Raw genomic sequence first — 15,639 nt, 5'->3', positions numbered from 1 at the left:
CTGTAATGCCGCTACTCATTGTCTTCTCGAACAAGCTCGATAGATCTCTGCGGTGTCTATTTCAAACCGAGGACTGAAACTGTAATACAAATACAGTACATAACTGTACACCTATGCTCCTGCTTCTGCATTCCATCTGGGTACCTTGATCCACCACAACATGATGCCCCTCCACTCTGCCCCTCTTCTCCTCATACCTAGAGAGAGATAATAATCCAAGGAACTCACTGAACCACGATCAGCAGGCTAATTGTGGTGATAGCCAGCAATTTCTATGCTTCTCCTGTGCGGGGGGCGCCCCCTCCTCGGCATGACGGAGTTCTTACGATGTCTTCATTCAGCGGAGTACATAAACCACCTTACGCAGCTGGAGTCTTCCATGCTACTGTCTGTTGTGTGATACCCGCTTTCCTGGCACGAATCTTGAAGACGAGTACCTATGGCAACTTTCTACAGCGACCAGAAACCAAAAGCAAATGGTTGCGATAGTATTCAATCAGATACAATGGCTGATACGTCGAACACAGCCACCTCGGTGAGTGCAGCATCTCTCCACTCTCATGGGGGGGAGTTTGACAGGGTAGTTGGAAGGTTACCGGGGCACGTCATGGCTGATCGAAGTCAGGATGACCACCTATCGGGAACATTCAGTCCTACCGCAGTATGTGGCATGGCCCTTAGGCTTCCGGGGGCAATCAGCAACCCAGCTCAATTCTGGGACTTCTTGCTAGCCTATGGCGACGCCCGCGCACGCGTTCCCTTATCTCGATACAAGATTGACAGCCACTACTCCAAGTTTGACAAAGATGGCTTAATCAACACCGAGTATGGATACTACTTGGACCACAACCCCGGGGACCTCGATACCTCGTTCTTCAGCTTTACAAAAGCGGAGCTCGAGTACATCGACCCCACCAGCGCCACCTCCTAGAAGTGGTGAAGGAGTGCTTTGACAGTGCCGGTGAAGTCCACTATCGCGGCAAGAATATTGGCTGCTACGTCGGCTCCTTCAGCGACGACTGGACCGAGATCCTCTATCATGATCTCCAGATGTACGGCAAGTATCCGCTCGCTGTGGGCGGAGACTTCGCCGTTCCCAACCGGATCTCCTTCGAGTATGACTTGCGCGGGCCTAGCATGAGCGTGCGCACAGCCTGTTCGTCGGCGCTGGTGGCTCTCGACCAGGCATGCGCGGCAATGACCCGCGGCGAATGTGATGCCGCCATCGTCGGCGGCACGCAATTCATCCTGTCGCCTACAATGACCGGGATCATGTCGGCTAGAGGGGTACTGTCCGCAGATGGGGCCTGCAAGTCCTTTGATGTCACTGCCAACGGCTATGGGCGCGGGGAGGCCATCAATGCGGTATTTCTCAAACCTCTGGCGGCGGCGGTGCGAGACCGCAATCCGATCCGGGCCGTGATCAGGGGCACTGCAACCAACGCCGACGGCAAATCCACCGGATTCACTGTGCCCAGCGCCGAAGCCCAGCAAAAGCTGATCAGGCAGGCGTACCGAGTCGCAGGGATTAGCGACCTCACCCGGACGCCCTACGTCGAGTGCCACGGGACAGGAACTCTGTGGGAGATCCCATCGAGGCGCGAGCGGTTGCCGACACTATGGGCGATGGCCAGATCTTCATCGGATCGGTGAAGCCAAATGTGGGACACTCCGAGGGTGCATCCGGTCTCACTTCCCTTATCAAGGCGGTGCTGGCTCTCGAGAACCGCACCATCCCGCCGAACATTCGTTTCACCGTTCCGAATCCAAACATCCCGTTCCGCGAGGGCGGGCTGATGGTGCCGACCGAGCCAATCCCCTGGCCTGGAGATCGAGCTCTCCGAGCTGGCGTCAACAGCTTCGGGCTCGGCGGTGTCAATGCCCACGCTATTCTCGAGTCGGCCGAATATCTGACTCCAGTGCATTCGCCATGCGAGCGCAAAGATCCTGGACCTTCGTTGCTATGCTTTTCGGCAAATACCCCGGAGTCACTGGCAGACCTCATCCAGAGAAATCACGAGTTTCTGGCAAACCATCCCGAGTCCCTGCCTGATCTTGCATACACGCTGGCCGCCAGGCGGGTCCATCTCCCGTTTCGAGCTGCATCCATGGTCTTGAACGATAGGTCGCTTCGGACTTCGGTCTTCTCGCGTACTCCAGCTCAGCCACAGGATGTTGCCTTCGTGTTTACAGGGCAGGGGGCGCAATGGCCCGGCATGGGCTACCAGCTTTATCAAGCAAACCGCTCCTTTCGAGAGTCCTTACAACAGTCGGACCGATTCATCCATGAGTTGCCCGAGGCTGCGTCATGGTCGATCGTGGAGGAAATCCAAAAGCCACCGGAGGACAGCAATCTGCACAAGGCGTCGTACTCGCAGCCGATCTGTACCGCAATCCAGGTCGCGCTGGTAGACGCCCTTGCTGAGCTCAGCATGACCCCGATTGCAGTGCTCGGTCATTCATCTGGCGAGCTAGCCGCGGCATATTCTGCTGGAAGAATATCTGCTCGTGAGGCCGTGATTTGTGCCTTCTATCGTGGGGTGGTATCCGAAGAGGTGAATGCCGATGGAGGGATGTGCGCGGTGGGAATGGGGACAGTTGAAACGACACCGTTCTTGAGACCGGGCGTCGTCATTGCCTGCGAAAATTCACCTACGAGTGTGACTATTTCCGGCGATCTTATTCCTCTGGAGGAGACCATGAAAGAGATCCAAGCTTCGCACCCAGGGGTGTTGGTACGACGCCTCAGAGTAGACACGGCCTACCACTCACCACATATGACCCAGGTGGGAGCAGGGTACAAGTGTCTCATGGACCGTTACTTAAACAAGGGCGCTCTTGATGTGCCGCAGAAGTCAGTGGCCTTTTCTTCCGCGGTCAAAGGCCACCTGCTTCCAGCCTCAGAGACACTGGGATCAGATTACTGGCAGCGGAATTTGGAGTCGCCGGCGGTTCCTCCAGGGCTTTCAAGCAATCACTGACACTTTCACACAATCACTCCTGTTCATTGAGGTTGGCCCACACTCAGCGCTCGCAGGTCCGATTCGTCAGACCTTCGATAAAAAGTCTCTGAACCACCAATATCTATCATGTCTGTCAAGGTCTAAGCCCTGTGATGAGTCATTTCTCACACTTATCGGCGAGCTCTTTGCGCGGGGTCATCCTCTAGACTATCAAGCACTTACCGACCCTGACAAAACCGCCAGAGTTCTTCCCAATATCCCAAGCTATCCTTGGCATCACCCATCCGCGACCATCTATGCGCCTCGAAGCATCGAAGACTGGAAGTGGTCGAAGTTCCCCAGGCACGAACTGCTAGGTATCCGGGTAAACTACAGTACCGACGATCAGCCAAGCTGGCGCAACGTCCTGTTCTCTGCCCATGTTCCATGGCTGCAGGATCATCGGGTGACAGGGAATGCTGTTTTCCCTGCTGCCGGCTATATTGCCATGGCAATAGAGGCTGTGCGGCAGGTTGATAATACCGAAGCGAAGGGGTTCTGCATCCAAAATGCACGGCTCAGCAATGCCATGGTGTTAGACCGATATAACACGACAGAAATTATAACCTCGTTGCGGAGGCAGTCCGCGGGGAATACCTACGACTTTACCATCAGTTCACACAACGGTGCGTCATGGGTGCAACACTGCGCTGGTCAGGTGCAGCGCGGAGCTCGGTTCTCTCGTCTGCAAGAGCCCGACTGCCACCACGACCATCTACCTCGGTTGGTGGACCCAGCCCGATGGTACCGGACTCTGAGCCGAGCGGGGGTCGAGTACGGAGCCATCTTCCAAGGCGTGGAGTCGCTGCGCTCGTCGACCTCCCAGCACCGAGCCTCTGCCCGGGTAGTGTCAACGCTCCCGGAGACCGTCTATTATCCCATTCATCCTACGATGCTAGATGCGTGTTTCCAGGCGGTTTACGCAGCCAGGTATCAAGGGCTAGATTGGGGGATCGGCCGGCTCCCCGTCCCTACGGACTTCGGAGAGGTCAACATCGCAGATTGCGCGACGAGGCTAGAATGCACGGCATGGGCCCAACCGCTAGGCAGAGGCGTGGTCAGCACGAGAGGCTCGGCTACTGCGCTCGATGGCACGATGGCTTTGTCCTTCGACGATACGTTTCTTCGCCCTGTGGGTACAGAACTTCCAGGGAAGTATGGCTCTGGAACCGGGACAAGGCTTCATTGGGGGAAGGAATTTGCCTTCCTCTCCCTCTCTGATCTTGTTTCGTCTCCGCCTGGGTTGAGGGATAGTACGATCCTCCTGGATCGACTTACGAAGGCATGTATTGCAGAGAGCATCGCTCGTCTCGAACAGCAGAAGGTTATGACCGCAACCACGCCGCATCTGCAGAAGTATTATGACTGGCTCCGACTGCAACAACAAAGACTCGCCATTGAGTCCGAGACCTGGGTCCTGGAGGAGATAGCAGGCCAAGCGGCGGCGACCTCAGCAGCTCCCTGTGCTGACGCCATGGTCAAGGTCGTCACTAACATTGTCCCTATGTGCAAAGGTCAGGTCGATCCTCTGGAGGTGTTGATGAGCGATGACACCCTGCTGGAGATGTACAATTACCTGAACCAGGTCGACCGGGGTCCACTGTTTAGGGCTCTTGGCCACCATCATCCGGGGCAGCGCATCCTTGAAATCGGCGCTGGCACGGGGGGAACGACAGCCCAGATACTTCCCGAGACACTCTACTCCACCTACACTTTCACGGATATCTCGGCGGCCTTTTTTCCTGCCGCAAGGGGGCGCTTCAGCGATTATCCAAATATGATCTTCAAGACCTTGGATATCACTTCGGATCCCATCAGCCAAGGTTTCCAGCCGGAATCATTTGACCTGATCATCGCCTCAAACGTTCTACATGCCACGCCCAGTCTTCGAGAGACGCTTGCCAACGTCCGGCGCCTGCTCCATCCCGGTGGCAAACTCCTAGTCGAAGAGCTCTGCGGTGAAACCAAGTATGCCAATATCGTGACGGGCGTCTTGCCGGGGTGGTGGCCTGGGGAGAAGGATGGCCGAGCCAACGAGCCATACATCGACCCCATGAGATGGGAACAGGAGCTGCGAGACGCCGGCTTCAACGGGCTGGATGACCTAGCCTTCAACACCACGCCTCCCTTGCAAAACACGGCCTATATGCTAGCTAGTCCCCGCTTGACTGACCCCGTGGTGGCAAAGAACCATCAAGCCGTTCTGGTCGCCGACGCTGATTCCATCGAGACGGCAATCATGCTGCAAAAGCAGCTCCGCGCCCGCGGATACGAGGTCAGGATCCAATCCATGGGTGCACCTCTCCCGGCGTCGCAGGACGTCATTATCCTGCTCGACACGGTCGAGCCATTCTTCCACGGCATCAACCAGTCGGAGCTCCTCGCGTACCAGGGGCTTCTACGTCAACTGCAGCAGGCGCACTCCGGCGCCCTATGGGTGACGCGATGCAGCCAGATGGAATGCCGTGAGCCCCGGTTCGCTTGCACCATCGGCGTGGTGCGAACCTCCCGCGCGGAATTCGGCCTCGATCTCGCCACCTGCGAGGTGGATACCGTCTCCTACGCGAGTGCCGGCCTGGTGGTCGACGTATTCCGCCAGTTCCAGGCGCGGACGCATGCGGGGGCGGGTCTGCGCGAGATGGAATATGTCATCCACCAGGGCTCGATTTATGTCGGGCGCTTGCTTCCTTTCTCTCTCGATGAGGAGATAAGAAGATCTGGGCTGGTGTATCGTGATGATCCCCGCTGCTCGAGGCTGGTGCTTGATCCGGAGACGTGGAATTGGGTCGCTCATGAACACCCGCTCGTGCTTGAACCTGACGAGGTCGAAATTGACGTCGATACGGCCGGCGTGAGATTTCCGGTAAGCTATTGCTATCATCCGAGTTTCCTACAGCCCCTCCCTCTCGCCTTGCTTACTTGAGACTTTTTTGTCCAACGCTGATGGTCAAAGGAGTCTGCCCATTTGCTCGGAGTTGCTGATATTTCGGATGCCGGGCTTGGGTGTGATACTGCCGGAGTGGTACTACGGGTGGGCTCGCAGGTCAGGGACCTGTCCCCCGGTGATCGCGTCATCGCCTGTGAACCTGGAGCGCTGGCCACCTCCATCATTTCTCCACGCAGTAGCTGTGCAAAGATCCCCGACGATCTGTCTTTGGAGGATGCCAGCACCCTTCCGTGGGCCTTCGCCACAGCGATGTACTCCCTGCTCCAGGTGGGACAACTGAACGAGACGCACGTATGTTACTCTTCGCACCCCAATTGGATAGCGAGATGCACGTGGACTAATGAATTGACGTGCATGATCAACAGACGGTTTTGATCCATTCCGCGTCCAGTGCTGTGGGGAGGGCTGCGGTTCAAATCAGCCAGATGCTCGGTGCTAAGACGTTCATAACAGTCATTGATGATGGGGAAGCGCAACGCTTGGCGAAGGAGTACGCAATCCCAGAGGAAAGGATCTTCGACGCTTACAGCCCTTCATTCGTGCAGGCGACGAAAGATGCTACCCACGGCCAAGGGGTAAATTTGGTTCTCCACGCGTCTTCGTCGTCGGGTGAGCTGTTTGCAGCCTCAGGCGCATGTCTCGCCCCATGTGGGAAGCTTGTCTACCTCGCGGGCGATGCGCGCAGCCAGCTGCCTGCGACGCTGTGCGTACCGAATGCTTCAATTATCTCAGTCGATGTGCTTCATTACATGAGAATGCAGCCGGAAGAGGGGAGACGGTACGTGGATCCCATCTACCTTGCCACGCATAGCCCCGCAAACACACCGTATAGATGCTAAATTTGTATCGTCGTGACAGATTACTCGAAAAGATTGTTGGCCTGTACACCCAACACAAGATTCGCCCGCTGACACCAAGGAAAACGCTCCTGGCTCGAGAAGCGGAAGAATGTTTCAGGCTCGTGCAAAGTCGGCCGCAGCACGATTATCGCCAACTAGGGCTTTCGTTCTCCCGCGAAGACGCGATACCCACTCCGACTCTCCCCGCAAGAACCGCCAAATTCCGCAGCGATGCGTCCTATCTACTCGCCGGGGGGCTCGGGGGCCTGGGCAGTGAGCTCGCCCGCTGGATGGTCCACCACGGCGCCCGACATTTGATCTTCTTCTCTCGTAGCGCTGGCACGACAGCACCACACGAGGACCTCTTCCGGGAGCTCCGGAGCCAGGGCTGCTCGATTACCGTCGCTCAGGGGAGTGTCAGCAACCCCGACGACATTGAAGCCGCTATCGCCCGCACCGCCGCCCCAGTGCGGGGGATCTTCAACATCGCGATGGTGCTCCGCGACGCGTCGCTGCTGGGCATGTCGCTGGCGGAGTGGGAGGCCGCGACCGCGCCCAAGGTGACCGGCAGCTGGAATCTGCACGAGGTGGCGCGCCGGCATGCCCTCGACCTCGACTTCTTTGTGCTGTTCGGCTCCATGTGCGGCGTCGTCGGTATGCCGGGGCAGGCCAACTACGCGGCGGCCAACACCTTCCTGGATGCGTTCGTGCAGTACCGGCACGCGCAGCGGCTCCCCGCGGCCGTCGTCGACATCGGCGCCGTCGAGGGCATCGGCCACGTCGCCCACAACCCGGCCATCTTGGAGCGCTCGCGCTGGCTCGACGGCGCCGTCATGTCGCCCCGCGACCTCTTCCAGGCCATCACCCTCGCCATCTCGGACTGCGGGCTGCCAGCTGGAGCGCATCCTCCGCCTCCCACTCCGCATGGGTACGTCAACCCCGCCCAACTCATCACCGCGTTCCACCGCACCCCGCACTTCCGGGACGCCATCCGCAACCGCGCCTCCTTCGTCGACCGGAGATTAGCCGTCTACACCCACCCCCGCGCCGGGGAGGACGACTACGGCGCAGCAGAGGGCACCCCGGCGAGCGGTAGCAGCAACGGTAGCAGCGACGCCGCCCTCCAACACTTCCTGTCGACCTTGTCCCCTACCACCGACGCGAGCACATGGGAAGCGGCGGCCACGACGACCTTCCTGGCCACGGAGATCGCGAAGTGGATCTTCGACCTGCTACTCAAGCCGGTTCAGGACGCGGCGGAGATCGATCTGGCGCGCTCGCTGGTGGATCTCGGGTTCGACAGCCTGGCGGCGGAGGTGGAGCTGCGGGCCTGGTGGAAGGCGACTCTGGGGCTCGAGATCAGCGTGCTGGAGATCATGGCGTCGGCGGATTTGGCCGCGCTGGGGGCGCATGCGGCGAGGGGGTTGAGGGCGCGGTTCGGTCGGGGGGGTGGGGATGGCAGCAGTGGTGAATATGATGGGAGAGGGTAGGTTGGTTGTTAAGGTTGGGCATGAAGCTGCGCGGGATGTGCTTTGGAGTTAATGATCTTGGCTTCTTGATCTCTCTCTCTCTCTGTGTCTGTGTGTGTGTGTGTGTGTGTGTGTGTGTGTGTGTGTGTGTGTCTACAGTCTACTGAACGATACTGTAGACACCCTACTTAGCTGTATCATGGCAGATCACGTAGCTTCTGATCCCTAATCTTGTAATTAAGGTACCTTTAATTTCTATCTATCAGACTCACTGTGCAGTCGATCTAGCTGTATCCATTTCAAGAAGTGGTACGACAGTATGACAGTGAATAAATTCTCGAACGTCCAAGACGGAGGGGTGTCCAGAAGATCTTCGAGTAAGCTCTTCGATACTAGGTAGGACACAAGTAATTCAGTACATTCAATCTACCGAGCGCAGCTTTGGAACAGACAAAACGTTCACACAAACATGAGAAAACTACCAGTACATCCCCTGATAACCGCTTCTGCAGCAGGAGTCTATCAGCGGACAACCAGACCCTCCCCGGAACCGAAATCACATATATCAAAAAATCCAACCTATGCACGATCTATCCTCCTTACCACCACCACACCATGGTCATCGTCATCGTCATAAGCCGTACATCAGACAGTATTTCCAAGGAAAACAATCAACATCATCATCAAACTGAATCCTCTTTCTCCATTGCTACATCCCCACCACCCGCCCTCAAAGAATACAACATTTCCAATGCATCATGTACGACCTGCCCGACGCCTTGGTCATCCCCATCCCCATCCACATGTTCCCAACCACGCCCGACATTCCCAAAGCCAACCGCGCCAGCGCCGTCAGCGCCTTGTACACGATATCGGATAGGTGCGACATGCGGAACTTTCTTTAGTGTCGCATAAGCTCAGGTCTCATTATAATGTGATAATAAACTATGACCAGGGTGGACTAAACAAAGGTAGGTCTGCAGAGAAAACAAGTCGTGCAAAGCGGTGTCGGCGCTGCCTTGGAAGGCACGTCTTATCTGCGGATACCTGAGCAGGGTCCCAGCTGCGTTGGTTACAAGTTGGCTGACGCCCAGGTGGTTAGGTAGGTGCACTGACTTTGGGATAGAAATCCCTCGCCAAGGGCCTCACTTTGCATGCCCATTCACAAAAAAAACCATCGCGACTGAGGCAACCTGGCTCTCCTATCCTCAGAGCGCCAAGCGGAAAAAAGCAATGACCAGACTGGGGCTCGATCCCAGGACCTTATCGGTGTTAACGATACGTGATAACCAACTACACCATCCGGCCAACTTATATTATGGGCTTTAAATTGATGCAACATGGTCCTAAATGTAATCAGTCACATGGTTAATTTCAATCCTCGCATGTCCTCGACATCCATCTCACATATGCCGCCTCTATGCAGGTATCCAATGGTCTTCCGTACCACACGAAATACCCACTTGCCCGAGCCAGCGTCTTCGCTCTCAAGTCGACAGCAATCACAACAGCAAATCCAGACAGCAACAGCATGCAAAAGCCGAAAGTAACCCTGCGCAGCATTCCTCCTCCCCGCTGATGTTTTTCTGTGTGGCTGGAGCAGGCTGTTGCGGCGGCATCGGAGCCGAGTACTGCATGGACTGTGGCGGTGCAGCCCCCGGCGGATAGCCCGAGACAGGGGGATAACTCGAGGCCGGGGGGTAACAAGCGTTGTTGGGCGGTCCGGGCGGTGGCGGTGCCGAAGGCGGTGCGCCGTATTCGGGGTGGTTCGGAGGCGGTCCGGGCTGTATTAGGAGGTTATGGTCAATTCAAGCACTTGTAGAACTGTGGTACGGGGAGAACGGAAGCTTACTGGTGGTTGATATCGAGTCTCTGTTGACATGATGTGTGGGATGGGACGACTTGACGCTGGTTGAGGTGGTATGACAAGACTTTGTCGCTACGTTGCAGAGGCGGAAATGGAAGAAATATATACCCTAATGGCGGTGCCTCTACTTAAGGTGAGGTATGCCGGAAGGCTATAGAACCTTAGTGACGAGCAAAATCAAGTCTAGATATCTCTCTGCATGCACTAGGCATCATTCTCAGTCTCCTGAATTCGGAATCCTGCGGAAGTCCCCGAACATCGGTGCCTGGGACTCCATAGAAATGACCTATTTGCTCCGCCAAGGGTAACAACAAGGGGATCGGCCGCCCTAACAGCATAAGCTTTGCGGAAGCACCGTGCCGAATATTCTTGGCCCGGGTTAGGCACCCATGAAATATGATGTCATGCAGGGAGTAACCCTTTTCCGCCCCGTATATATTGCCAGCCTCTACCCCACCATCGTCTCGGTCTCATCTCACCACAGAACATCACAATCTGAAAAAGAATGCCACCACCACCACCTATGCCTCGTGTGCCCGAGGGCTGGCGCCCTCAGTTCGACGATAGATACCAGGAATGGTGCGAAGACCTTGCGGCAAACAAAATTCGCGCTTCCAGATACTCGCAGAATACTAATAACCCAATCCCACAGGTACTATGTCAATCTGCACACAGGACAGTCACAATGGGAACGTCCCGACCGACCAGCCCAGCCTGATCGCCCTGCACCCCCTCCCAACGGCCCACCTCCCAGCTACGATGCCAGCACAGGTCGCAGGACCCCGAACAATGACAGAGGCTCCCCGTGGCCGCCGAACCGCGACAGCCGAAGCCCCTACCCACCGCAGCCGGGCTACGGCTACAACAACAATAACAATCCGTACCCGCCCCAAAACTACAACACCCCGCCTCCGCAACCCAACCGCTACAACCAGTATCCCAACCAGTACCCCAACCAATACAACAATCCATACCCGAACCAATATCAAAACCCCTACCCTAATCAATATCCCGCGCAATACGCCCAGCCGCCCATGCAGCAGCAACCGCAGCCTCAGCCAGAGCAGAAGAAGAAAAAGCGGGGGCTGGGTATGGGCGGTGCCGCAGCATTGGGAATCGGGGGTGGTTTGCTGGGAGGATTGCTTCTGGGCGAGGGGATCGAGCATCTGGAGCACGACTTTGATGGTCCGCCGCCTGGGGATTTTGGCCCGGGGCCGGATTTTGGTCCGGGGCCGGATGATGGGTTCTGGTGAGGGTGATGCATTGATGGGTTGTATAGCGAATCCTTTCCCCGGATAGGATAGTGATTGTGGATAGGGGATCACATTACAAAGACAGGTTTGGGGTTCGTCACGGGATTATGAACTAGGTTTATGAAATGTTAATGATATTTTCGAAGAGAATGGAGACCATCGAATGTGAAGAACCTACAGTGATCGTTACTATGAAGCATTCTTCTAAACGATGTTTATTATGCTTGTAGACGTTTTATTCCCGCATAATTTATGTATATTCTTGTTATCTTTCAATCTTACCAAATCTTCGAAGATAGTAATGAGTGTAAGATAATCATAAAGACATAATTACTACCTAGTATCATAGAACCCTTTCGAGCGTAGCGCTTTTCTTTATATGATACTAGTCCTTATCGTCCTCCTGTATGCATAGACCTTGATAATTCTCTTCTTTTGTGTTTGTTTTTGATCTTCTTTCTACAATTTGTATTCTCAGAGCAGTCCTCATCTTAGCGCTGGCTCTACGATTACACACTTGGCAGGTCATTTGGACGGTGGTTACATTAGAATTTTTTGGCGGAAGACAATTCCGTGGGGCATGAGAGTAGTATGTCATAAACCCCGCAAAATCTGAGTCATTGAGGCTGCAATATATATCATCTGTAGTAATGTAAATCAGTACAACTCCCCATCAAGCCAACAGCATTCCCCCAACTCGACTAGCATGCCCTTCGCGACGCCATGAATAATCCAAGCTCCCCGACTATGGGCCTCTTTGAACAGATCTCTACACCCGTCTCTACACCCGTCCCAAGCGATCTGATACAAAATTCACATCCAATGGCTCACAGAATTTTCCGTATCCCCGCGATCCTCGAAATGATCCTGCTGGGCCTGGACATGAAGACACTGCTCCTTTCAACGCGAGTCTGTCGCACGTGGAACGCCCTCATCAGATCCTCCCCAAGCATCCAGAAGGCACTATTTTTCCGTCCAGCCGACCCTGTACCCGGCCAGGCCCAAGCCAAGAACCCCTTAGTAGAGAAAAAGGTCTGGCACGACTTTCTCCACCAGCGTCTCTTCTCGCGTCTCGTAGGTGCCGCCTACTTCTCCGCCTTTCCACTGATCGAATCGGAAGAGATCGACAAGGCCTATCTACGCCCCGAGGCAAGCTGGCGCAGGATGCTGCTCCAGCAGCCCCCGACCTCATTCGTGTATGATTGGAATATCGCCAAAGTATACTTGCCCCGCGACAGCATTTCGGATCCGGGAGGCATTGATTGCACCCCGGACGGGGACTTTGTTCGACTGCAGCATGTGGCGGCCTATATTCACTCCGAGTTCCTCTTCCCCGGCGTATATCCGTCGGTTCTCTGGGCAGATGATCCAGCCGTGCCGTCGGTTCGTCGCACGGTTGAAGTGAGAAACACCGCCTTTTTTCTCTGGCACTACCAGGAGCATGACTTCATTGTTATCTCGCAGAGGATGTTCTGGGCTCGTCACCCGTCTGTAATTCTTCCGCCTTTGTACCGGGTCGCGTTACGTTCGCCGGGTGTTTGGAAGCGGATGATTAACCTTGCTCAGCAGCACTGACCCATAGGGATGCAGGTGTAATAGCTGACTCTTTAGATTTTCTTCGTTTGGATTTGTTAAGATTTGCTTCGCAGGAGAGAGTACTTTCTTTCAGCCTGGATAACAGTCTCTGTAGAGACCAATGCATTCAGTTTGCTATCTTTCTATTCTGCGCGTATACATGTTGGACTCCTAATTTTGTAGTTATACCTACTTTGTCTTCGCCATGGCATAATAATCCAGGCCCCGAATAATATCTCTCAGTAGAGATATGCTGGATGCTATTGCGAAGCAGGCAGCATAGGTTAAGCACATAGAGTACCCCGGCTTTATGGTAGCTTAAGAAAAAGAAAGGTTTGTCTAGAGTTTAACACGTTATTATGAAGATCGCGGAAGTATTCGTCTCGTTTGTAACTGGGTTTTCTGCTGGACGGAGTTGGAGGCATAACATTCCACAGGTCATCGCGGGTTTGATTAGCTTCGATAATTTCTCTGTACTTCCTCTTCAAGGTGGCCGTGTCGCTTAAGGCTGTCTTCGCCTGGAAGGTTCTGAGCTTCTCATTCGCAGTACGTTGGGTCCTGGTTCCCACTCGATGTCCTCATAGGGCTTTGGCAGCTATCACTTAAGCTTTATCAACCATTCGTAGCCTCTACCTGGGCGTCGCTGAAATATAACTTCTGGGCCTCGTTAATGAGGTCAATGGGACGCAAGACTTGTAAAACTCTTCACGAGCTAAGTAGGAACCACTCAGCTTTTGCAGACTCTTCTTGACTATAGTTGCAGTCAATCCGCCTGTCCGGATTCCGGGTGGTTCTGCAAGTCCTCCACTGTGGAAGGCTCTGATGCTTCTATAACCTCTTCTTCATTAGTTAATACGTTGAACAGAACCTCATAGCGAACGAGATACTCCCCTTAAATCTTCCATTTTGGGAATGCTTGTCAGTATCGTTTTTTGCCCATATAGTCTTTCCGCAGCTGATTGCGCATGGCTGGCTTTGCATCTTTCATGTGTTCCTCAATCCCGTAGACATCTCATGGGTTGCGTGCATTGAACTCCGTCTTGGGTAACAGGACTTCGGAGGCTGTGGTACGATGAACGACTATCAATCGATCCAAGTTCTCATTTCCAACATCTGGGTTGACATTTCATCCGCTAGTCTATTGCAATTCTCTGCATAGCGTGCGTTGGTATACGACACTTTTGCTGTAGTGTATGCCAATCGTATGTTCCTTCTGCAGTGGTTGGACCCGAATAAGCTTACCGTAATACCCGATACAGCCAGCAGTACTTGACGCGACATGTCTCGCACTCTGCACTTCTTCATAGACCACATACATGTATTGAACGTCATTATTGGGTGCTCTGTAGTGCACCAACGCACCAGCAATCTCTTGAATGACGATAGAACAGTCGGGTTGAGTCCAGCAATGCTTTCAGATAAGAAAGTTTTCAAGCAAAGAGGAGTTTGCAACCGCGGAACCTAGGACTCAATGCGCAGTGCAGCATGCATTTTTTGGGAACAAACCGGCTCTACTTCCGCGTGAGGGAGGGGTAGACACCTGACACGCGTGCAAACAATCGCTGCACCTCTGTCCAATTCCTCCACTGATACAGTCGCGGAACGCCCATCCGCTGGATGGGTCGCGACAGTATCTATCCACACGCCTGATTGGGCTGTGGCTACCGGTCAGCACTAGACACGAGGACCCTTACAGAGCTGGGTTGGACGGCCAGTTGCGTATAATCCGACTACCCAATGTACGGTAGAGACTATGCAATAGGCTTGCGGATTCACGACCGCTCACGACTAGACAAGGGCTATCTGTCGGTTTAGGGGGCCTGATACCACGGCGGGTGCTGACTCTCTACAGCCGGTGAAAAAAGCCGTAGAGGGCAGCTCGACGAAGAGCAGGGTACCCTACTCTCCATTGCCGGCTTCAAATAATGCTAATTGTGCCCACCAGATGCAGGAAGGCTTGTGGAGTCGCAGGAACCGCCATAATATTTCGTATGAGTAGATAATACTACACAGCCCTTGATCGAATCGAACAAGGCTTGCATCGCGCGCGGTTGTTTTGGAAGGGGGGGGGGGGGGAGGGGGCAACAGGCGTTCGCCACGAGACCCTGTGGGCGCCAGTCCGGTCTTGTGTTCGTTTGTGGAACTTAGAGGCTGTTTGTGTGGTCTGCCAAGCATATCTCAGATACACAAATATAAATGAAAAAGACTCTGGGTCAAAGTTGGAAAGACCACTGACCTTCTTTGCAGATTGGTTTGTTGGGAAGGATGGATGATGAGAAGAGAGAAGACTGGTGGAGGCTGGAAGAGGGAGAAGAAACAAAGAAGATGAAATGTTGGAAGAGATGTAGTCTAGTTCTCAATGGAGTAGGATGAATCACAATGCCATAGTCAGTGAATCGCAGCCTCGGAGAATTTGATACAAGCTGGGAAGAAAGTAGACAATGGCTCAATAGAATCAGTGAATCAAGACAGCAAATTCACTTCATAGCTCTTCTTTCAAAGATGATAAGATAAGTGAATAAGCCCTTAAGTTAATAATGTCTATTAAGTTTTGCTATGTGGATACAAAACTCTCACTTTCCCCTACTCTCGTCGCTATTCCTTCTCCCATCTCTTTTCCCAACATACATCCTTCTTTCCTGTCTCCAACTACTTCAACCCATGATATAGGCTCCCAACTCTGGCAT

At 54.2% G+C, this 15,639-nt stretch overlaps 2 protein-coding genes and 1 non-coding gene across 3 annotated transcripts; 2 read left to right on the top strand and 1 right to left on the bottom strand.

The window, feature by feature from the left end:
* Window positions 1-505: 505 nt before the first annotated feature.
* ASPACDRAFT_47290 (type I polyketide synthase) lies at window positions 506-8,278 on the top strand (the record flags this gene model as incomplete). The annotated part of the gene is made up of 8 exons (XM_020201928.1): window positions 506-535; window positions 626-900; window positions 957-1,511; window positions 1,574-2,797; window positions 2,853-5,865; window positions 5,956-6,240; window positions 6,315-6,727; window positions 6,808-8,278. 8 exons carry the CDS (start codon window positions 506-508, stop codon window positions 8,276-8,278), a joined length of 7,266 nt encoding a protein of 2,421 aa, XP_020052275.1.
* A 1,213-nt stretch (window positions 8,279-9,491) lies between these two features.
* Window positions 9,492-9,565, bottom strand: ASPACDRAFT_t284. The gene has a single exon. It is a non-coding gene; the product is annotated as a tRNA-Val (tRNA).
* A 2,535-nt stretch (window positions 9,566-12,100) lies between these two features.
* ASPACDRAFT_63935 (F-box protein) lies at window positions 12,101-12,952 on the top strand (the record flags this gene model as incomplete). Its single annotated transcript, XM_020203946.1, has 1 exon — window positions 12,101-12,952. One exon carries the CDS (start codon window positions 12,101-12,103, stop codon window positions 12,950-12,952), a length of 852 nt encoding a protein of 283 aa, XP_020052274.1.
* Window positions 12,953-15,639: the final 2,687 nt, after the last annotated feature.

This window comes from Aspergillus aculeatus (genome assembly GCF_001890905.1).
Source record: "Aspergillus aculeatus ATCC 16872 unplaced genomic scaffold ASPACscaffold_18, whole genome shotgun sequence".
NCBI classification, from domain to species: Eukaryota; Fungi; Ascomycota; class Eurotiomycetes; order Eurotiales; family Aspergillaceae; genus Aspergillus; species Aspergillus aculeatus.
The sequence above is the reverse complement of the archived record's forward strand: the minus strand, read 5'-3'. Positions and strand labels throughout refer to the sequence as shown.